We start from the raw sequence: 23,199 nt of genomic DNA on the forward strand, positions 1-23,199 counted from the left end.
TTTGACCCCAGTACTCTTTCCTGCCATGGCAGGGGGTTGGACTTGATGATCTGCTCAGGTCCCTTCCGACCCTAGAAACTATGAAACTATGAAAACACTGACATGGTATACACTTCCATGTAGTGGACAGGCCTTCCAGAGCACCTACAAATAGTGAAAGCAAGTAACTCATGGAAGTGAAGAGTGAAATAAACTACAGCTCCCCTATATTCCACTTCTAAAAGGAACTTTGACAAGCAAAAAATGTGCAACATAAAAATGTTCCGTTTTTACAAGAGGCAGAGTAATTCCAGATGGATGCTCAACAGAAAAATCCCAGGCATCTTCAAGCATAAAAACTCACTGGGGTTCTAGGGATGAAAATGCTTCATAGAACATGAGTCTGCTTACAGGATGCTGTGTAATAATGCTACACAGTCTCACGTTTGAAAGGTTGAGCATCATTCACAGTATCCAACCATGTGTGAAATCTGCATTAAATACATGGAACAGAATGCAGTGGAGCCACTGAAACCACATGAAACTCTTGACTGCTGTTTGTCCAAAGTTGGTGTGTATTTGTTTGACTTAAACAAGGAGGATTCTCTGTTCATGGATTAATGCTGACATTTTCTTGAACTTGAGCTGTTTCACATCAAGTAGCAAAGTCTGTGCAACATGGAATTCCAGATGAGTTAATCACAGATGTTGGACCGCATTCACAAGTGGCTCATCTAAGCAAATCTTTTTGATTCATCAGATCGTGAAAGCGGCACGTCAAGAATTTTCTGTAAGCTGTCAAATAAGTTTGCAGAAAAAAGTAGTGCAAAACTGGATTAAAAAAGAAAAATCCCTGGCACGTTCAAGAGAATCATATTTGACATGCCTCAAAGATTGCGACCTACCTCAAAGTGCTTTATTAAGCTCATAGATTTCTGGACAGAGGTCAAATCCTTAGTGCTATCATCTATTCTAAAAGGTTTGTTAAGATTTTGGACATGTCTGCACTGAGGTCACTGATCTGACTATAGTTTAGCATAGAAAGAGCCAAGCTAGCTTTAAACTAACTAGCTTTGGTGAAAGGAAGACAGACTATCTGTAGCAGCACAAAACTCAGTGCAGGCTGCCAAACCCACAAGCAAAGCTGGGTAAATAGCCTATGCTGCTATATCTAAACTTCTCCTCCTACCCCAGCTTGCCTTGGCATTTTTTTGTCATGCTACAGGTGCAGCAGTGACTGCAGTGAAGACATACACTTCGACAAAGGACCATAAAACCATAAAACTGGAAAAGAACAAAAATGCCAAACATAGCAAATGGGAGATGGTATTAGATTTGAACCACAAAATGGCTGGCAACCTGCCAAAGTAAGAACAATGCAAACCACATCAAATCCATGTGTCATAATCACTGCTCATGGGGAGTCCTGCAAAAAGAAAAGAAGACATCTCAACAAGGTCAAGGGGATGATGATTTTGATTTCTGCAGAGGGGTGACAACCAGTTGCAGTAATTAGCCCACCCAGCTATTGATCACAAGAAGCAGTAGGACCAGCAGACACCATCTCCGAGTGGCAGATGTATGTCAGCAACTGAAGTGGCCACATCAGAAGAATTGTTTCAAGAACAAGTTTATGACTAATCAAAAATATCTTAAGGTTGAGAGTTAGTAGTTCTTAACAGATGTACAATACCAATAATTCATTTGATCTGTTGGGAAGTTTGAGTTGCCCAGCCTGTCTCCCAGTCTTGATGAGCCTCTCCATGTGTTTTGGTTTTATTTATTTATAGGATTTATTTATAGGACTGTATTTATTTGTAGGATTTTTCAGTTTATTTACATTTGATTATTTTTTTCCCAAAAGCGGATGTGTGACAGCAAGCATGGGATCCAGTAGATGTTGGCCTGTGATGGGTATGATCTTTTGAAACACTGACCCAAGTCATATGGCCCTTAAGACATAATAGCATAAGGTTCATTATGTTGCATGGCTTTGATTCTTTTCTCAGGACATATCCATTTCTTGCTGAACAGTGCTAGAGAGGACTGCCAGGAAAACATATCCTGCACATTTGCTGCATACATATCATGTAAAAAAACCTGTCATGTAGCTCCTTTTTGGTGATAATTCATAGAGTAACTAGCTCCTCTAACACTGGCTACATGAGGTTTTTTCCAGCTGGTGGCACATACACAATGGGAATGAGCAGATTTGCATATTTTAATGGTGGGGCTCGTACTATGTTCCAATACACTGTAGATATATCCTAAAAGATCCAAAATACATGGTTAACAATAACTGGTTTTCACTTCACCAGAAGTTTGGCATCTTGGAATGAATACTTAAGTAGGTTGGTCTTCCAAAAGTCAGTACAGAGCACTAGATTAGCATGTAAATAGGATAAACATGCATACATTCTGTGTAGTTAAACTGATTTCTATTGTATATAGTTTTTGCAAAATTTGGAAGGGAAGACTGGTGCAAAAGAATAGGTTTTGTAATGACATCTACTTTTTGCAATGGTCTATAACTGCTTACAACTGACTTTTATTGTAATATGCCACAGAAACTAGGTCTACTGATGCCTTGTAGATTATATAAGCATATTTGATCTGAGCTGTATTTAGTAGCAATGCATATATATTGTCTATCATAACTAATCCAAGATTTACCAAGTTACTGGCTAAATAGTATAACCCAGGGTCTAATATTTCAAGTTAAATTATAGCTGCATTAGCTTACATTTATGGCATGCCTTATTTATTTGGCCCATGATAACACACATTTCTGAATGATGCATGGAATTACAATATCCTCATCTAGTTGGTCAGAAAAACAGATGCCTAGTTAGTCACTCTGAAACAGTTGAAGATGAAACCCTGTACCCATAGCCAATTGATCAAAATATATATTTAGTGTACATGAGCCTCTGCTGAGTGTGGTTATTGCCTGAAAATATGCTGCAATGCACATGTACATTAGAATGTAGTAAACTATAGCAATTATGGAACTTGTAATAATTTCCACAACAGACCATACTAAGCTTAGTGCTATGTTAGCAGTCTAAAAGTTAGTCAGAGATGACATATAAATTAAGGGTGGGCTATAGGCTAGTCCAAGATTCCAACACTGAATAAATAGACTGCTCCCTGACAGAAATAGCCTGCTGTGGAAAACACTAGTCCAACATCTGTGTGTCTGATCAGAAACAGCTCGCATTACTGGGCATTAGCATACTTAAAAAAAAAATCTGCAATTAGATTGTAAATGATGACCTCAAAAATACTGACAATGACCTGGCATGGAAATCATACAAGTTTCAGGGTGTTACTTTCCTCAGTTGCCTTCAATTAAAGAGGTGCCTTTAATTTTAGTTTGCACTTATGGGTTAGCCTGACTAAACTACCATGACTAGACTAGTATAACTGTCAGACCACTCAATTTATATGTACATTTTATTCTCAGAATTAAATTAGGAATTGCATTTGCCAGTTATTAGCTATACTTACCGTTAGAAAGATTCTCCTGATATCCAATCTACATCTCCTCTGCTGCAGGTTGACACTTACTTCTTTCTGTCCTATTCCCTGTGAATATGAAGCTTCTAGCTATTCTCTTTGCAGTACCCTTAGAAAAGTTTATCAAAGAGGCCATTCTTACCAGAGTGGCCAATGGCAACATCCTGAGGGATAGCCAGCATAGTTTGTTGTGGGTAGCTCTTGCTTGACCAATCTCATTTCCTTCTACAACCAGGTGACCTATCACCTGGACAAAGGAGAAGAGATTGCTGTCGTATCTCTTGACTTTAAAAAAAGCTTTTGATCTAGTATCCCATGATCACCGCTTAGTAAAACTAACCAACTGCAGCCTCGGCCACACCACTATCCGCTGGCTGGGAAATTGGTTCTGTAGTAGGACCCAGACGGTGGTGGATGATGAAAGTCAATCATCGTAGTGCCCTGTGACCACTGTGGTCCCCCAGGGCTCTGTCTTTGGGCCAATACTATTTAACATCTTCATTAATGATGTGGACATTGGTATCAGAAACTAACTGGCCAAGTTTGCTAATGACACCAAACTCTGGGGTAAAGCGTCCACACCTGAAGACAGGAGGGTGATCCAGGCTGACCTTGACAGTCTCAGGAATTGGGCAGATGAGAACCTGATGGTGTATAACACTGAAAAATGCAAGGTTCTTCACCTTGGGAAGAAAAACCTGCATGCTTATAGGCTTGGCAGTGCTACGCTGGCTAGCACTATGGACGAAAGGGACTTGAAGGTCATGACTGACTACGAGATGAACATGAGCCTGCAATGTGATACTGCAGCTGGTAAAGCAAGTAAAATGCTTGGTTGCATCCACAGATGTTTCTCAAGTAAATCCCAGGACGTCATTCTCCTATTGTACTCAGCCTTGGCGAGGCTGCAGCTGTAGTATTGTCTCCAGTTTTGGGCTCCACAATTCAAAAAGGATGTGGAGAAGCTTGAGAAGGTGCAGAGGAGAGCCATGCACATGATCAGAGGTCAGGAAAGCAGACCTTATGAAGAGAGGCTGAGAGCCAATGGGACTCTTCAGCCTGGAAAAGCGCAGGCTCAGGGGTGATCTGGTGGCCACATATAAATTCATCGGGGTGCTTACCAGTATCTGGGGGAACATCTGTTTACCAGAGCACCCCAAGGGATGACACAGTCAAATGGTCACAAACTCCACCATGACTGTTTCAGGCGGGACATAAGGAAGAATTTCTTTATTGTCTGAGCCCCCAAGGTCTGGAATAGGTGGTTCAAGCACCTACTTTGGATGCCTTCAAAAGACATCTGGATGTTTATCTTGCTGCAATCCTATGATCCCTGCTGACTTCCTGCCCCAGGGGCAGGGGGCTGGACTTGATGATCTTCCGAGGTCCCTTCCAGTTCTAATGTCTATGAAATCTATGAAGCTTACATTATAAAGCAGAAGCTGTAAAAGGTGGGAAATACTTAAGGAAGGTCTTTCTGAATACCTGGCTGAGGAGACACTGCCTTTCTGGATTACGTAAGACTTGTCCTAGGCTTTTTCTTGTCTTTTTGGTTTATTACCTTTCATTTTAAGTTAGACTAAATTGTGTGTGCTCTCAGTGTGTTTCACTGGGCTGTATCTTAGCTTAGGCAAAGGTTTTGTTTGTTTTGTCATGTGCTTCAGGTTGCAAAGTGCTGTATTCAATATATGCTCACCTCACAGGAAGGACTATTTTTGTTTAAACTTTTATGAATTCAATATCAATACCACCCCTCCACCCCCTCAGTCTGGCAGAGGCTGCCACCCCTCCCTCAAGTGAGGGGTGGGGGGAAGAAGCCTGGCAGGCATTGCCCTCCCCACCACCACCGGAGACCCAGGCTGGAGTCTCGTGTGGGCCAGGGAGGGAATTTAAACCCCCACCCTCCAGTGCACTAGGCCCCCAGGTTGGTTCCTGGTTACACCCTCTCTGCTCGACCAGGGAGGGGCGAGAGCCTTGGATGGTTTTCTCTTTTTCCTCCACTTTGGCAGTGGCTGGCAGGCATGCTGTAGCACCTCCTGGCTCTGGCTTGAGCCACTGCAGGTATGTGGCTACATTTCCTGAATCAAAAGTGAATGTGTGTTCATTTGGTAATCGGTTCAATCTGCACAGCTTAGACTAACCTGCAAAAACTGAATCGATTCAGCCTCAGGCTTTTTGACTGTCTGTTCCTAGCCAAGAGGGTGTTACACTGTTTTATCCTCTAAGCATCTTAAAGTTATGCCACTTTGGACAAGGACTTTTTTTGAGTTGTTCTACCTAGTTTAAGCTAGTATATTTTTAGCCTGCTCCACAGAACAAAAGTGACCAATTTGCCATCATCCAGCATCCCAGGATGCAAAGCTCCCAGCCCCTCTTCACCTGACAAACATTCTACCCTCCCAAGCTCTGCTGCCTAAGGGGTGGTACTGCCCCCAAGCCAACACTCCTAATTTGTACCCAGTAGGTATAACTCTAGTTCACATGACACCATGCTGAAGACTTCAGGGATCCAAGGAGACCCCTGTGGGCTCCTAGGCCAGGTCTCAGGCACATGCCCTTCCCTTCACAGAACTAGGACTTTGCTCTATATCTGGGTGGCTCTCCCCCAGCCAGGAGAAGGAAGGGGGGGTGCAGCTTTCCTCTCTCCCTGGCCTCCTGCATTCCTTGGGGGGAAAAGAGAGAAAGGGCTGCCTAGTTCTGAGCATTGCAAGATCATGGAGCTTGAAAAGGCATGCTTCCGCAGGGTTAATGCTCTCATGACAGTTAATCCCTGAGGTCTCTGCATTGGCATGGAGCCCCTAGGCAATGAGTACATGTAGCCCAGGGAGATGTGCTTCCTCATGCTCTTGCTGCACTTAAACTCTAGGGCTCTGCTTCCAGAGGAGGGAGAGAGTTTAAGACAAGACCCACTAATGGCAAGTCATATTTGTGCAGGTTGGAGATAGTATTAAGTAACTGCTCTGAAACTGTTCTAACTTTAACACCACCTAATATTCCATAGATTTAGAATGGTTTAAGGTAACCTGTAACAGCACCCTTATAGTTGTTTCTCCAAGACCATATTTCCTTAGCTTTTTTAATGGCATGTTGTGCAGTACAGTGTCAAAACCTTAAAGTCCAGATATAGCACATCTACTGTACCTCTATTACTATGTCACAAAATTATGGTCAGATGTTCCATTCTTCACTATTCCTCTGCTCCTACCAGCACAGGAAAAGTCCTCAGAACAGGCTAACAGAAGCAGTCTATTTCATGCCCTCAAAGAGTCCAGGGCCTTAATCCAGTGTCTTAGACCACTCAGCCACAGGAATGTATAAATTATGCAATGTTGATAAGGCTTCCATCTTAAATTCCCTACCATTCCTAAGGAAGCATGTTACCTGACTCCTAACAGTTTCCTAATCACTAGACTATAGAGTATTTTGAGGTTTGATGAAACTTACACTGGTGAAGTTCTTCAAGGTTTAAGAAGGCATTTCAGATGAGAATGCCTGGGTGGTCAGGACATTCATTTAAGTCATACCAGGTGCTTCAATTCCACTGTCTCCCACAACTCAGAGTGCTAACCACTGGTACTTGAGCTCTATTTCTTGTTTTTTCATGAAAAGAGGCCTCAGCGTTGCCATAATGCAAATGAGGAAAACTATTTAAACCTCAAGAAGTTTTATGGGAAAGGAAAGCCGTTTCCCACTCAACTCTAATTATCAATAGAGGAGTAACTAGCAAGTTTTGTACCCTGGGTAAAACACGCATGGGGAGTGGGGAGGGGTAGCGGAGGAGGGGAATCAGTCTTATCTGCCCCAGGACCCCAAATGCTCCTGCCACATGGGCCACCCACTTCATTGTTGCCTGCTACTGCTATAGCAGCAGTGCAGCATCTCTGCACCCAACTGCTGCTACAGCAGTGGTATAGGGCTACTGCTGCTGAAACAGCACAGCCTTCCTTGGGAGAGTTTCTTGCTCACTCACCCCTAGTTATGTTACTGGTTATCAAGCATTATTTAAGCTGTGTATGTGACTGGATTGACTTACAATATAATTAAGGATTAATTAAGGAAGGACATGATGTAGACCTAACCAAAGTGGTACTAAACAGGAGAAGCCATAGGTTTGTTACATTTTTTTCCTTACTCAACCTTTTATGATCAAAATTTGTTTATCATAAGAGCTGAGGAAATAGTTAACGCATTGCCTTAGATTAGTGCTCAAGATAAAATTAATCTCTTCTGTTTCAAAAATCTCATTTTTTGCAGGTTCAATGGATATACATGATTGCTTAATTTGTTAAAGGGGTACACTTTACAATCCAGATCAGATTTCTGAATGCTTTCTCTTTTAGAATTGTGCCGAAGTAAAAAGATGGCCCTGACAGCTAAGTGGTGGGGCCAACATTGGGTATTTTACTTATTGGAGTTCATTTTATTATTGCTTCAGTTCTTCAGTAGGTACAATTTCATCGCTTCTTAAAGGTAATCAAGGGTATAATGAAGAGAATATAGACTCTCAGTTTACAAGATCAAACCTGCCTGAGGACTGGTGCCTTATGAAGACTCCTAGATGGATCAATGACACTAAATATATATATTGATCAATCAGCTATGTGTACAGGGATTCATGTTTAACCATTTCAGAATTACTAACTAGGCAACTATTTTTCTGATCAACTAGATAAGGATGTAGGCAACCCCCACCCAGTGCTCTTAATTGGTTCCTGAAAAAACTAGTGTTAAGCAAAACGAGCATTAAGCAAAACTGAAAGTATTGGATGGCCCCAGATGGTGACCACAATTGTTTTAATGACCCAAAACGGCAACCGCAATTGTTTTTAATGACCCAAGATGGTGACCATGAGCATTATAACAAAACTCACTGAGCACTAAGTGAAATCAAGTATCAATTTAAAATGAGCGTTATAGCGCTAAGTGAAACAGAGTTAAGTGGGGGTTGCCTGTATTCCATACATCTTTAAAAAAATCAATGTTCTCATGGGCCAAATAAATAAGGGATGTCACAATGTAGACTATTACAGCTATAATATAACTTGAAATATGAGACTGTGAGTCCTATGACTATGAGTACTATTTAGCCGGTAAAATTAGTCAATCTTGGATTAGCTGCTTGGGATACACATGGGAGATACTGAAACTAAAAATAACAATAATAAAAAACCTCTGATAGTCTATCACTTGGTAAATATAATGGACTGCAGAGGCTATGATACTTTTACGCTACTTGAAAGAAATATCTATTAATTGGTGTTTTTAAAATACTTATTTCCATAGAGCCTAAGCACCTGACAAACCTTATTGTGACAGGTTCTCTGGACACCCAAGTTCTTATGCTCCATTAAGTGCTTCTAGATGATTGCGTGCATCTACAAATTGTCCTACATCACCGTAGTGATGCACTACAGTGATGTAGCGATCATGTGAGTCTACACATGATCAGCAGTTACGTTACTGTAATAGTGCACCCCCCATTTTAGCGTGCTGCTACGGCAACATAGCGGTGAAATCTAACTGTGCACCATGCGCACAGTGCAGTACAGGTGGTTACTGGACTGTGCTTTAGTACTTTCAAAAGGAAGTACTAAAGCACAGCGCCATAGCAATGTCGCTGTACGGTGATATGTAGATGTGTCCATTCTCTCCTTCCTTAATATTGTACTTCCTTTCCCCTCTCTCCTACTTCTGTTAACATAAACTCCTCCTGTTTCTTCTCTTCCTATCTAATATACTCCCTAGCTGACTTTACATATTGGCTTGCATGATATGTTTGCATGGTACTAGTATGATAAGTGTTTTGGCTTCAGGTTTCTATGTGCCAGTGCCATATAATTAATAAATAATAATAATAAAAGTATAGTGGTTAGGTATCATACAAGAGGACGCAAATCTTCCACATTTGTTTTTATAAGGTAGGGATATCCCTATAATCTACTTGGTTGTAAATCCTGAAATAACCTTAGAGGTTTATTTTCTCTTATTCTGATTCTGAAGACAATAAGAATTTGACCTTTTGTAACATTCAGTTAAAAATAGCATATTTCAGGATTTTTCTAGTTTAAAGATGAAACATAGATTTCTTAAAGGAACATGCAAGAAAGAAATACCTTGGTTTAGTAAAATATGCTCTTAAATATGGGACATGGCTCTGATCTCAACCAAGGGAGTGACCACTGGTATATGCATTTTGTAAAATCAAGACATACGAACAAATATACTACATTCATACTCAGCCAAATCAGTTCTTCCTTTGCATGATGTGTTCAAATAACAATAGTATAGTAATTTGTACAAGTGTTTTTTAGCTTTTGCAGCACATAAAAAACCCCCATCATCCTTGCCTGGCATGTATTACTTACATAGGGCCACAAGAATGTAATTGCAATTTTAGAGGGTCACATTTCCCTCTATAGTACTTATTAATTATGGAGAGACTGGGCAAGGAGAGTAAAGAAGACTGGCTCTTCTCTCTTCTGTTGACTGCAGACTCGGCAATGTTAAAAAAAGACAAACTTAACTAAAAATAAAAAGGGTTATTTTTTCTTACATTTCACAAACAAATACAACAAAAGGGGGCCAAAACACATTTAGGATCCCCTTCTAAACAATTCTGTGCACAATCTTTTAGAAGTAAGAGAGGTTGTTTGTGCTTTCTTCAGTTCAGAAGTTGCCAAAAAATAATTTATATGACTGAATAAACATAGAACAAAATTAATGCAAAGTGCATGCCCTATTCTGAAACAGTAATGACAGCTGTAAATACTAAAATGATTGGAGCTAGCAAGGTGATTTTTTTCCCTTCTAGATGATTTGCTTTGCTTTGTATCTGTTGGACCTATTAGATAACAACAACCTAAAGTTTGTGGGCAGGTGCTAAGGAACTTCAGTAATTTGCTATGAATTCTTAATCATTATTCTTCTACTTCGGCACTTACTCTCCCTCAGCCTGGTGCAAAATCCCCAAATTAATTTACTTGGGTTAGAGTACAGGCCCCAGTGCTGCTCTGAAGCTCTCCATCTTCGGTGTACTTCCTGGTAAATACTCAGGTCTGTTTCTAAGATGTCTGCACCACTCTTTCCTGGTATTTGGGATGTGCTGAGCAAACAGGAGAGAAATGCTTCATGGAGATGGTGCTTGGTGCATCATGGATGCAATGCAAAATATATACTACATATCTTACTGACTAATCCACTGCAAAAACCACTTCAGTCTACAGTTGGCAGACAGGATTATTATGCAAGTTGGGTTTACCAGATGGCCATGAACACCAAAATGGTTAAACAGATGTGTAACTTTTTAAAATGGAAATGTTTGAGCTGTCAATGGTTCTCCATGATGTGCTTAAAAGAATGCATTACTGTACATGCTATATGCACTTACTAGTAAAACACTGACTTTCTCCAGATCCATCAGCTTTTGGCTTCTCTCCACAGGAAGCAGGGAAGCTGCGTTCACCTATGCTATTACTGCTGCCGGGGTCGCGCATGCTGTCACTGCCGCCTGCAGCCAGGGCAACCTCAGCAACTGTGGCTGTGACCGAGAAAAACAGGGCTACTACAACCAGGAGGAGGGCTGGAAATGGGGAGGCTGCTCTGCGGATATCAGATACGGCATTGAGTTCTCCAGGAGGTTTGTTGATGCTCGAGAAATCAAAAAGAATGCACGGAGGCTGATGAACTTGCACAACAATGAGGCTGGAAGAAAGGTATTCTAGAATAGGTGGGGAATGGGTTATACTCTGATGGGTGGGGAGACTTTCATTTACAATTGAACTTAACTGGGGCAGGTTATCAAGAGGAATACACTTAGTTTTTGTCTCTTTCTATACTATCATTCTGTACCCATCAAAAAATAAGTTACCTAAGGGTATTTATTGCTTATATTAATTTTATAGATGCAAAGATAGGTATGCAGTACAGCTCTAAGAGGTACTCCCGCAGTTTTTGTACCTCTACTTATTTCTGCTTCCTTATGCCCTCCTCAAGGCCTTAGGAAATGGGCTGGAGATGTCCTGGGTAGAAGTAAATATTTGCATTTTATCTCCCTTGGAAAAATCTAGTGACAGCTGAAAGGGGGAGGTAGTGAAACATGAAAAGCTTTGTATGTTGCTGAACTCCCAGAGCTCTAGTAGTTACTTATTCCACCCAGAAACAAAACATTTCTTCAACCATGGCGCTAATCAATTACATACTTTGTAGCAAATGTATATCTGCAGATTTCACACTGATGGAATACAAATAACCACATGACTAGGCAAGCATCACTAAATCTTTGGAAGAAGGCACAGTGGAATGTCTACAACCACAACATAATACCTAATAATGAAACAATAATCATAATGGAACTCCGCCAACTTATACCCACTGAGGATCTACTGCAGTGATTGATTCTCAATCTTTTTAGACTCATGGAACCCCTCAGAAAATGGAACTTCTGTTGCAAATAACTCAGAAAGACCACACCAACTCTGAATGTTTTTGACACCATGGATTCCTATTTGAAATTCCTGAGTTTATCTTGTGTATCACATTTGCACATGTAACAATGCTAACATTGTGTAGCATCCCATAGCACTCTTGAAGGGATATCAAGGCACCCCAAGGTGCCATAGTGTCCTGATTGAAAATCAGTGATCTAGTTCCTCAACTCCAAACACCTGCTGTGTTTAGAAGAAAACAAAAAATAGAGTTTCACCATAAAAACAGATTTTATGGTACTCCTTTTGAAATATTTTCACTGTAGGAAATGATGTTACTCATCTGCCAAGATGAAGCTTACTTATATATTGAATATATAACACATGCACACACACTTATGGGGAGTAATTTAGTGGGCTAGATGTCATGCTGGGGAGCCACATGATAAAATCAATCCGTAGTGCAGTATCTTTACGTTTGGTAGATGTAACATTGGCAGCTACCACTGAAAAGTCCTCTTGTGGGCTGCATAGAAATGCTACATGGGACAAAAATAACTCAGAGATTACACTTGGAAACCCCTATAGTAAGAGTTCTATTATACTATACAAAGACAAATTTAACCTATCACATCCTTGCAGTTTCCTAACCTGAACCATTGTGTGTTGTCATTGCCTCAGGGGTACATTAACTGTTTATTCAGTCCCAGAGGTAGCTTGATTTTGATGGCAACTGAAATGGTTCCTCTACAGAATGTATTTGGATATTGCCAGATAAACTGTTGGAATGAAAAGCAATATATAAATGCAAGAGAAAGAAGGCAGATGGGGTATATAATCTGGAGTGCAGGAATAGGAGCCAAGAACTCCCAAACAAGATAGTGTTGGATATTTTGGTATTGTAGCAGGACACTAAGATGCCTGCTACTGTCAGAGCAGAGGCAGGAACCCAGGTGCCAGTTGCCAGGATAACCAGTTAAGGAGGGAATTGGCCACACCTGCACCTGGTCAGCTGACTGGAATGGGCAGGGCCTGGCTCCCATATAAACCCAGGCCTAAGGCCAGGAGAGCAGTCCCCTGCTGGCAGCCAAGTGAGTGAGCTCTGCCTGAGTGAGAAAAGAAAAGAGGCCTGACTGCATGAGCAGCTCCTGATGCTGTTATGGAATGGAGTATTCCCTGGTAGGGACTGAATGATGTTTTAGTCGGGTGGCTTGTTTTTGTTATAGCCTAGGGGCTTTGTGTTTGTGTTTGCTTTTACCGGAGGTTTGGGTGCGGCTATCAGGGGATGGAGGAGGCCTTATAGGGGACCTGCAGCAGTGTGGGAAGCCCCAGCCCCAGAGAGAGGGGGTGGTGAGGAGCTCCATAGAGGGGGTGGTGAGCATCAGTGAAGGTGCAGAGCGAGACAGAGTGAAACAGGGCTGTGGAAAGCCCAGGGAAGACAAGGGGAGGGCCAAATTATAACAAGGCCCCAGATCAATCTACGTCAGTATCATCTGCAAGGCTTATGCTGCAGTGCAGGGGAGGAAAAGGAGCCACAGATAGCACCCCTAGCTGTGGGGCAGAAAATGGGCAGCCTCCTGCTTAATTACATCAATTAATCAATTAAGATCAAGGCATGGCAGGAAAGAAGGCAGGCAGTTAGCCCATAACAGGATGGCGGGATCACTGATAGAAGGACTCCAGAAGAGGCATTCCTGTCACAGTTATCTTGGTGGAATGTCGGTGTTATGGTAGAAAGCATCCTTTAAAGGGGCAGGTTATCCTAGATGGTGAATAGGGCAGGACATGACAACTGTGTTGGAGTGTTGTCTCATTGTTGTGGGTAGAGTGGCAGTGGGTGCCTCATTTTTGCATCAGCACTTAATTTTGCTTAAGCCTCAGCAGAGGCTTTCTGGAATGCATGTTAAAGAACCACAAAGCCATTTGGTGAATTTCTGAAGTGAACAACTTCCTGTTTGGTATTGTGTTAGTGCCCCAAAGTCCCACCTAGCAGTATGCTCTCACTGTGCTGGGGAGCTCAACACAAGCACATGTTAAGGCAAGAGCTGTCTTAAAAAGGTTACAGTTTAAATAGGCAAGATGGACAAAAAGGTGAGAGTGAAAATGTAGATGGTGAGAGAGAGATCTATCCAAGGTCACATAACTGATCGGTGGCAGAGCTGGGGGCATTCCGAGTCTTCTGACTCTCAGACCACATCAACCTATACAGTAAAGTAACCATGCCAGCTGCAGCACCATCATGTATTCTGTGTTGTTCTCTGGGGTTTTGCCAGAAGTGCATCCAGTTTTGTCTTCTTGTGGATTTAATTCTGAGAGGTTTCACATAGCTGTCATTGATGTTTATGTTAAAAAAAACATATACTTACCACTGGCTTCCTGCTTAGTGCAGCACTGCAATGCTGAATCTGAATTCTCTCACTCCCAGCCTCTGCTTGATCCAAACTGCAACATTCAGTGTGACTGTTTTCAGAATCTGAAAGAAATTGGAAGTGATCCTCATAGATGAGGGTCACACCTATCATGAACAAATATGAGGACAACCTTTCCTTGTTCTGAAGGAAGGCAGCTAAGACAAAGTGTCATTTATGATGTCACTTATCTTTTTCACCATGAGAATTTGCCAGCTAAGGCAGCTATGACTTCACTGAGATTTGAATCAAGACTTTGGCAACTATGTTTCAAATGTCTTATCATTTTAAGCCTCAGGGGAAGCAGTTAGGTATCCTACACGAGAGGATAGTTTTCCACAAGTGGTACTCTATTTGTCTGCTCTACACCTCTGCCGGTGCAATGCTTCTGGCTCCCCAGCTGCCATGTTGCCCCTCATTTCACATATATCCAGGAACCAGAGCCACAAACATAACAGAACCTATAATATTTTGCCATTGTAGGATTGATCTCAAAATCCGGCCTGCTGGTATTTTACTGCAGTTAATAATAGAGCACTAAGGAATTTCTCTCTGAGGAAAAAACAACGCACTGTATAAATAATTACATGAGCTTTGCAAACAATTGAGGAAAAAAGTTAGTGGAAGCTCTTAAAATTTATTCTGTGGCTAAGATACTCTAGACTCCTCCATGGTAATAGGGTAGTTCATGAATAGGGCAGATATTTCATGATAGGTCAGACTAATTGCACTGTATTGCATGTCCAGTATTATCCAAACTAATATCACATTTGTAAAGTTTGTTACTGCATTTATAATAAATTACAGCAGGTGGAAAATGACAAAGTTGACATCAGTACAGTTTGGAAGAAAGAAGTGCTTATGAATTTTGGTTAAATAATTAGATGCTGCTGCCTGAATAAATGTGGTCTGTGTCAGAAAAGTACCATGCTGAGTAAAATACCGAAGAATTTAATTTCCAAAATGACTCCTAGGGATCAGAATAAATAGAACAGCAACAAATAAAACACACAACGCTTGGAAATCTATTTCAGCATTTCCCAACCAGTGCTGCCGACACCGGTGTGCCGTCAGGCACGAAGAGGTGAGCCGCGGAATTGGAAAACTCACACAAATAAATGAACGCCCTGTCTGTAATGCTCTTGGAAGGCATGGCTCCCAGCGGGGCGTGTCTCCATCCCATGCCACATGCCACCCTTCCCACCCCCCCCAACTCTGCGGAGTAGCAGCAACATGGGGCGGTGGGCAGCAGTGGTGGCCATACTATCTGTTGGGGACAGGGGGATGGGTGGTGTGCTGCAATTTTAAAAGATTTATGCAAGTGTGCCATGGAATAAAAAAGGTTGGGAAATGTTGATCTAATGTATGTCTTGTTCAAGTATTCTTATGAGAAAAAAAATCAGCTTCAAGGTTACGGCAAATCTGAATGGTTACAAAGATATACTTGAAGAAAACTTTGATGTAGCATTGAGACATTAAATACTAATAAAACTTAGTAAACTTCTGAGGCCCATTTATTAAACAACTTTCCACTGTGCATTTTTAGGAAGTGAGCATTTCTATTCTGGGATAAATAAATGTAGAAATGGTGTAAACTGTGAACACATATGACTGACCTTAAGTTTTTTGTTTAGAGCAGCAACACAATGACCGAGGCTCATAAGAATCTCAGTTAGAAGAATGAGCTTCTTTTTTTCACGTGGAAGTAAAGAAAAGGATAACAAATTAGTAGCACATCACAGCTATAACCCAAAAGATGAAAATAAATGGTTTCCAGCCATTTATCAATGAATTAGGCTCTTACTGTAGACAGTGACTGTGTTTACACGGAGAAAAAGCCAGCCTATGTCTTTTTTTCCCCCCAGAAACACATCCATATAGCACTGAATGCCAGGAGCTGTCTAATAACATCCCCACATTTATTTCTTTGTAATGTCGCTGGGGTTGTTTTTTGATTTTTGTTTTTGAATGCCTGGACAATGACAACATCTTATTTTATATTTGAAACAATAAGAGTGTGGGGACATTTTTTCAGGCTTTCTTTATGACAGATTATTCAATTACTTGGGACAACATTTTCATACAAACCATAACTATTTCTCACAGCTTCTGGCGCCATAGCACTGTTGTACTGGGAAGGGTTTTTGCAGACATGCTCTGGCAGTGGATCAGCTAATAAGTTCATTTGCAAAGTACTGATCATTTCTTAAGAGGTGCCAGGTCCTCTCAGCTCCAATTGTCTTATACCAGCCAATTTCCAAAATAAAGAAGGTGGTAAAAGTTTTCAAAAGCACCTAGGTCACTCAGGAGGCAGCACCCCATTTTAAGAGTGAAAGTTGAGAACCTAAACTACTCTTGGAAATGGTAGTTAGGCTCCAGACTCATTTGGTTGCTTTTAAAAATGTTACCTTCAGTGTCTTGCAGGCCTGGGTTCATCACTTTCTAATATTTTCCCCCTCTAGGTTCTGGAATGCAGGATCAGGAGTCAAGAACTGCCAAATACAGCGGTGCTGGGCATTTTGGCACCTTCATGGAATTTGGGCAGTATGGTAGAAAGCATCCTTAAAAGGGGCAGGCTATCCTAGATGGTGGGGTAAACTTCATTGGATGTCCATTTTGGATGCATTTGTCGAGGAAAATATTCTTGTAATTCTGCCTGATGGCATGCTTCCTATGTTTCTGCATAAACCGATCTGCAGGCAGATATTAATCCAACTGCAGGAGTTCAGAGTTACAAAGTGGTGTGTTTAGTTAGAGAGCTAAAACTTATCCATGTTTCTCAAGCCTGAATACTTCTGCTCAGAATCTCATAAGGACAGTTCTCTTGTTTCCAGTTAGGCTGCAGAAATAGTGACAATAACTTCTTTCTCAGTATTTTTGCTCCTCTGCTCAAAAGCAAAGGGGCGGAGGGGACAAGGGAGGAGGGGAATATGGAGAAAATCAAATAAATTGGAAAATGCAGAAAAAGCGCAGATCTAAAAATAGACAAAAATTTATAGGATTTACATCTAGGAAAGCCAATGCCTGTTTGTAGTAATATGTCAGTGTCTAGATGCCATGTTGTTCCTATGTGTCTGTTGCTCTTATAGAGGGTTTCATCTGAATACATGATATGGAAAATAGTCCCAGGTGAAATGTTGCTCAAAAGAGATTTTTGCTCTTATCAGTATTGCTGAAGCTAAGGTTTGACCATAACTATAAACATGCAATGTATAGAGTAAACACGTACCGTTCACTGTATAGCACACAATTCAACAAGATTCCCCCTCTTTCTTTCTAAATGTAGTATCCAAAGCCAAGAGCAGATCTCTTGCGTGTTTAACAGGAAAATTCTCAAAGTTTTCTATTTTTTTTTGATACTGCAGTTAAAAAGTAAGATGGATTTCGTTACATTTAGCATCTGGTCCAAAAATACGCATTTCCACTAAAGAAAAGACAAACCAGGAAGGCAAGGCCAAAATAAACATACACAACATGTTACTATTGTTTTTACATATTTTATCCAGATAGGATTTTCAATATGAACAGAAACTGTATCTGAAATTAAGCTTAGCTTTCAAATGAGCTTGCTTTTATCATGTTATTTTGCTTATATTCTTGTTTAAGAACTTTTTAAAAAAATGAACTCCTTTTTTAGAAGGTTTTTCTACTTAACTTGCAAAAGACAACTCTCAAACTGAATTTCTGTGTATGATTTATATTGGTACAAAATATAAAGAATTAAATACATCTTTATCATCATAGTTCACAATTCATTTAATAAAGTAGCAGTACTTGTTAGAAATTTTACTTGGCAAGACCATATTGGAGCTGGAGTAGGGCTGCACCTGGAAAGTGGACCTAAAGAATGTTCCTACAGTTAGGCAGAGGCAGCAAGTCAAACGATGGGAATTTGCTTGGGGAAGTATATCTAATTGTAAACTAGTCAAGGTCAGATTTGAGATGTTGACAGATGACAAATGGTATTTTTGAAGGAGTGGGTCACGCAAGTTAACGATTTTCAATCTTTAATCAGCCACCCAACTTGGCAGAATGCATTAGATCTGAGTAAATAAGTACCTTTTAGGTTCAGGGTCACTATTCGAACAGGAGTTTCTCTGAGGCAAACCAAGTCTGAGGAAAAAAATAGGAAGAAAAAGGTCTGTTGACTTCCAGTCACAATATTAAGGGCCAAATTCTACCACCTCTCTGTTTTCAGCAGTACCTTACAGTGCACATAGGGAAACCAGTGGAGATATTTAAATTGTAAGGTACTACTCAATAGGAGTGAGGGGTAGGCAACAAAAGCTGTGTGGGAAAAGGAGGAATTCCTCTTTGGAGTCTGCATATTTTGAGGCTGAGGCTCCCTGCCCTCCAATTTTGTGGGCACAATTTTGCACTCACAACTAATTGTGGACACAAATTATAGCATTTAGCAACCTAACTATGTGATGATTGGGTCTGCACACAGTACTGTAATTCTAAGTATTCAAAAGTCATGAGCTAAGCCCTCCCCCCCCCAAAAAATTTTTTTTAAAAAGTCTGAGATTGGCTTAAATATCATGAATTGATACGGTTTTGGATTTTTCTGGGGTTTTAACTTTAAGGCTTTGTATTTTCAATTTTCCTCCACTATACTAAGGAGTCATAAACCCTTCTTTTTTCCTTAAATTAATGTGGAGATACTTATGTAGCAATTCGAATCCAAAGGTGGACCTTGAAAAGAAACCAAATATTGCAAGACCCATCATAAAATTGCAAAAGTTGGTAGTACTGGATCTAGCAGACAGTACTGAATGTTAATGCCTGGGCTTAGTGTATCTAAAACATCACTTAAAACTCCAGCAAAGTAACAACTCTGCTCTTCAGGCACAATGCCACAAGATAAAGTTAATCTCTGAAGGAGACAGAGCTTTCTCAGTGAATGGAGTGAGAATGAACCCCACAGGAATTAATGATCATCACAAGATTCACCACCTTCATGTATACTGTACATACTATCTTTTCTAATATACACCTGTAATAAAATGTGCTTTCACAAAACAAAAGCAAAACAAAACATTACTTTGCACACACAATTCTCCCCCGTGAGAAAGGATAAAAGAGTGAGAATGAACAACATGTGACAGTTCCAGCTAATGTTTCTTAATGAACTCCTGAAAGAAGCTTAGATACTATGGTGAAGGCAAGAATCTATATAAAGAACAGAACAGAACAGAATATTGCTTCTGTCCATGGCTATCATTGATTTTGCTCCTGTGTTATTGCTGGTAGGTTGAAGGTGACTCCATATGAAAGAACCATCAAGCAGGCTAGCAGCTGGAGATGTGTGTCTAGACTAATATATAGTTTGGAATTATAAAATGTGCGGAATGAAATTGGAATGAAGTTTAGGAGTCTTTAGAAAAAAAGACCAGTCCTTTGTATTTATACAGGGCTTTCAAGCTAGAAAGTCTCCCACCCCCAAAACTTCACAAGATACGCACAGCCACCACCACCAAAATGCTGATGCCTCTGTCATAGAAAATGGCAGAAACTCAGGGTGGCACTAGGCACACTGTCTGGCATTAAAAGGGGAAAGTATCCACTGGGGAAAACTCAGGGTCCTACAGAAGACAATAGGTTCTTCCCCATTCATATAAAACAGACAGGAACCCAGAGTAATTTTTAGAAGGTGTTTTCTCCTGTTAGAGCCTCTAGTCTAATTCAGTACACAGGTTGGAAATCAGACGACCTACCTAAGAAGAAGGAAGAGCTACCTGATGCTGACCCCACAGTAGTTGGGCTGTTGGTATGGTGTAAAAACAATATTTAGAGACTGATTGTAGGCTAAATGGATGGGGGTGGTATTTCTAAGTGTGGTGGTGTCTTTTGTACTGTGAGTTGGTTAAAAAGTACTTGACTGTTACCACTGTCAGTATCATTAATGTTCAAGTATGGAATAAGCAGGGATAACAGCTATTACACATCTTAAATTATTCAACGAATATTAAGACCCAGTCAAAAATATTTTTTCCCCAAAAAGTCACAATAATTTTATCTTTTAAAAAAAATCTAAATGTTTAAAAGATCAGAATGTACTATACAACTTTTTTCTTTTAGTATTTTCCATTTTCAGCATATGAATGTTTCAGTAAAATGACATGGATTCTTGTTCCCTAAAACCACTGCTAACTGTAAAACTCACTTCCAAAAAATTATTTAAAAAAAGGAAAGCAAATGTTTATTTTCCTGATTTATGTTTTTAAACAACATCATAAAACAATAAAATGTGCTGTCGTTGGCAAAAAAAAGGATACTTATAAAAAGCAAATGAAAAATTTCAATCAGCTATAGTGAAGATAAACTATTAGCAGTAATATTTAAGTCATTTTATTATAATTGCTTATCCATTAATAACATGCAATTGCTTATCTATACATATAGGTTCTTGAAGAGAGAATGAAATTGGAATGCAAGTGTCATGGTGTATCAGGTTCCTGTACAACTAAGACCTGCTGGACCACACTTCCTAAATTCAGAGAGATTGGATATATTTTGAAAGAAAAGTATAATGCTGCAGTACAAGTGGAGGTGGTACGAGCAAGTCGGCTCCGGCAGCCAACTTTCCTGAAGATTAAGCAGATTAAAAGCTATCAAAAACCAATGGAAACCGATTTGGTGTATATTGAAAAGTCACCCAACTACTGTGAGGAAGATGCTTCCACAGGAAGTGTTGGTACCCAAGGACGCCTCTGTAACCGTACATCTCCCAATGCTGATGGGTGTGACATGATGTGCTGCGGAAGGGGTTATAACACCCACCAGTACACCAAGGTGTGGCAGTGTAATTGCAAATTCCACTGGTGCTGCTTTGTCAAGTGTAACACATGTAGTGAGCGGACAGAGGTATTCACCTGCAAATAATAGCGTTCAAATAAACAGAACAAGTTACTGCAAGTGGACAGAAAGTGGAGTACAACAAACAACTACAGCATCATTTTGCACATCTAATTTTCTTTGGGGAAAAAAATCAATCTCTCCCTACTACTTACCCTTCTAAAGGATGATGTGTTTTGGCTGGCTGGCCATTGTAACTGCTTTGGAAATAAGGGCAACAGGATTAAGGTGACGTTGAAAAACACATGCAACTTTTCCTCCTGTTTTTTTTTACTGCAGTCTGGGTGTCGTAGAGTTTTCCAATTAGGATTTTAAGTTATACATATCAGAGAAGCTGTCTGAATTACAGTTCCCAGGTGACGTAAACAAAAAAAAGACACTTGTTTTCAAATTTTACACAAAAAAAAAAGACAACCCCCCATCCCTGTGAAAATAAGACTTTTTTTAAAAGAACTTTCTTTGAAAAAAAAAGAAAACCCAGCAATATTGCTACAAAAAAACCCTAATTTCTAACAAAGCAGGTATAGTAAAAACTAAGACTGATAGTGAAGGAAAAATATAAAATGGAAAAACTCCACTATTGGTTTGACATACAAAGTTCACAAAATTATGTCAGCTGCCAGTGACACTGGAACTCTTGGAATGAACATTGAAAGATTATTATTTATGTTTTAATAGTGTCAAAAAAATTCTAAGCACTAACGGGTAGCTATGTCTTAATTCTGTACTAAATGTAAACTTATTGGAATTCTGACTTTATGATTTTTGTATTTGGTTCTCCCTAAGTTCTTCAGTGCTACTGATCTGTTGTCACTCGACTATTAGAGATTTCAGTTACTGTAGGCCTTAAAGCAATTATGAGAATTGAGCAAAAAAAAGATCATGCAAAACTGTGGTTACAAAAACTTGATATAGTTGTTTCCTGCCAACCTCTGAACAATAAGTAGTCTTGCAGCTCCGGGGTAAGGCAGGGAGCATCTATTGTCAGTTTAGCATGAGGAGTTTTAGGACACAAGGATATGCTTCAACAGATATGAAAGATTTTGCTTTGAAGACAAATACATTGATTGGATCTTCCAAGCAATTACACTTTCCTTTTAAGAGTTACAGCTTAATAATTCCTAGGAGAAACTTTCCTACTTCCAATATTTTAAAGAGCTTAATGCTCATAAGACAGGTAGCTAATAAAAATACAGTAGCTGAACTACAACTTACGAGTTATGATGGCTACATTAGTGTACCACAAAAAGTGAAGGAATTATGGGGTTAGTATATTTTATCCTTAAATGTCACAATTAATCTAAGATTGGCAACAATAAGTTACCCTTCCCTGGGATAAATATTTGAATGTTAAAAAAAAAAAAAGTTTTCACACCACCCTTTCACTCCAACTCACACTCCAAAAAAGGATTCCATCTGTTTAGTACTGTAGATCCTGGTTAATTTAACCACAAGAGCCAGATCTCTTCCAACTGTAATAAAACTACATAGTTTATCTTATAGCAAGTATTCAGTTGTAGTGTGGCTCTCTATCTGGCTTCCAGGAAACTTGGATGAAGTATTGTCTAATGATGATAATCTGAATGTGCGATTTTGCTTTTCAAAGAGTCATCTGGGAATTCTTTCTAAGCATGTGGCTCTACTTGTTCAGCAGTGACTAGTGAGTTTTAAAACTGACTGGAGATAACTCAAGGCACCTGCCTTCCCAGTGCTGACCCCTTGCTCTCTGAAAATCAGACCTCTTTCAACAGAGCACCTCGAAGCTGAGGGGCATGTCAAGACAAGCATGGATGTGCAGTATGTGGCGCCACAGACCCATTGCATGTGCTGTGCATTCAGACATTTCCTGCACTCCTAATTTGCAGCACAGGTGGGGTTTTTTTGACATGGGAGATCCTAGTGTTAAAAAAACCCTGCGCCTTAAAATAACACTGCAGAGCATGTGACAGCAGCATGCACTGCTGAAAATTGGAGACTATCCAGTGGAAGCTACACTCCAGATGCCAGCTAGG

The 23,199-nt window shown here is 40.2% G+C and overlaps 1 protein-coding gene across 1 annotated transcript in view; it reads left to right on the forward strand.

Moving 5' to 3' along the window:
• WNT7B (Wnt family member 7B) overlaps positions 1–22,068 on the forward strand; it is a 140,080-nt gene extending 118,012 nt beyond the window's left edge. Inside the window, exons 3-4 of the mRNA XM_019544285.1 lie at positions 10,939–11,210; positions 20,735–22,068. Of these exons, the coding sequence (XP_019399830.1) occupies positions 10,939–11,210; positions 20,735–21,214 (752 nt within the window). The 3' untranslated portion in view covers positions 21,215–22,068. The remainder of the gene's footprint in view (positions 1–10,938; positions 11,211–20,734) is intronic.
• The last annotated feature ends 1,131 nt before the right edge of the window (positions 22,069–23,199 follow it).

This window comes from Crocodylus porosus, unplaced genomic scaffold (genome assembly GCF_001723895.1).
Source record: "Crocodylus porosus isolate Cpor-Errol unplaced genomic scaffold, CroPor_comp1, whole genome shotgun sequence".
NCBI lineage: Eukaryota > Metazoa > Chordata > Crocodylia > Crocodylidae > Crocodylus > Crocodylus porosus.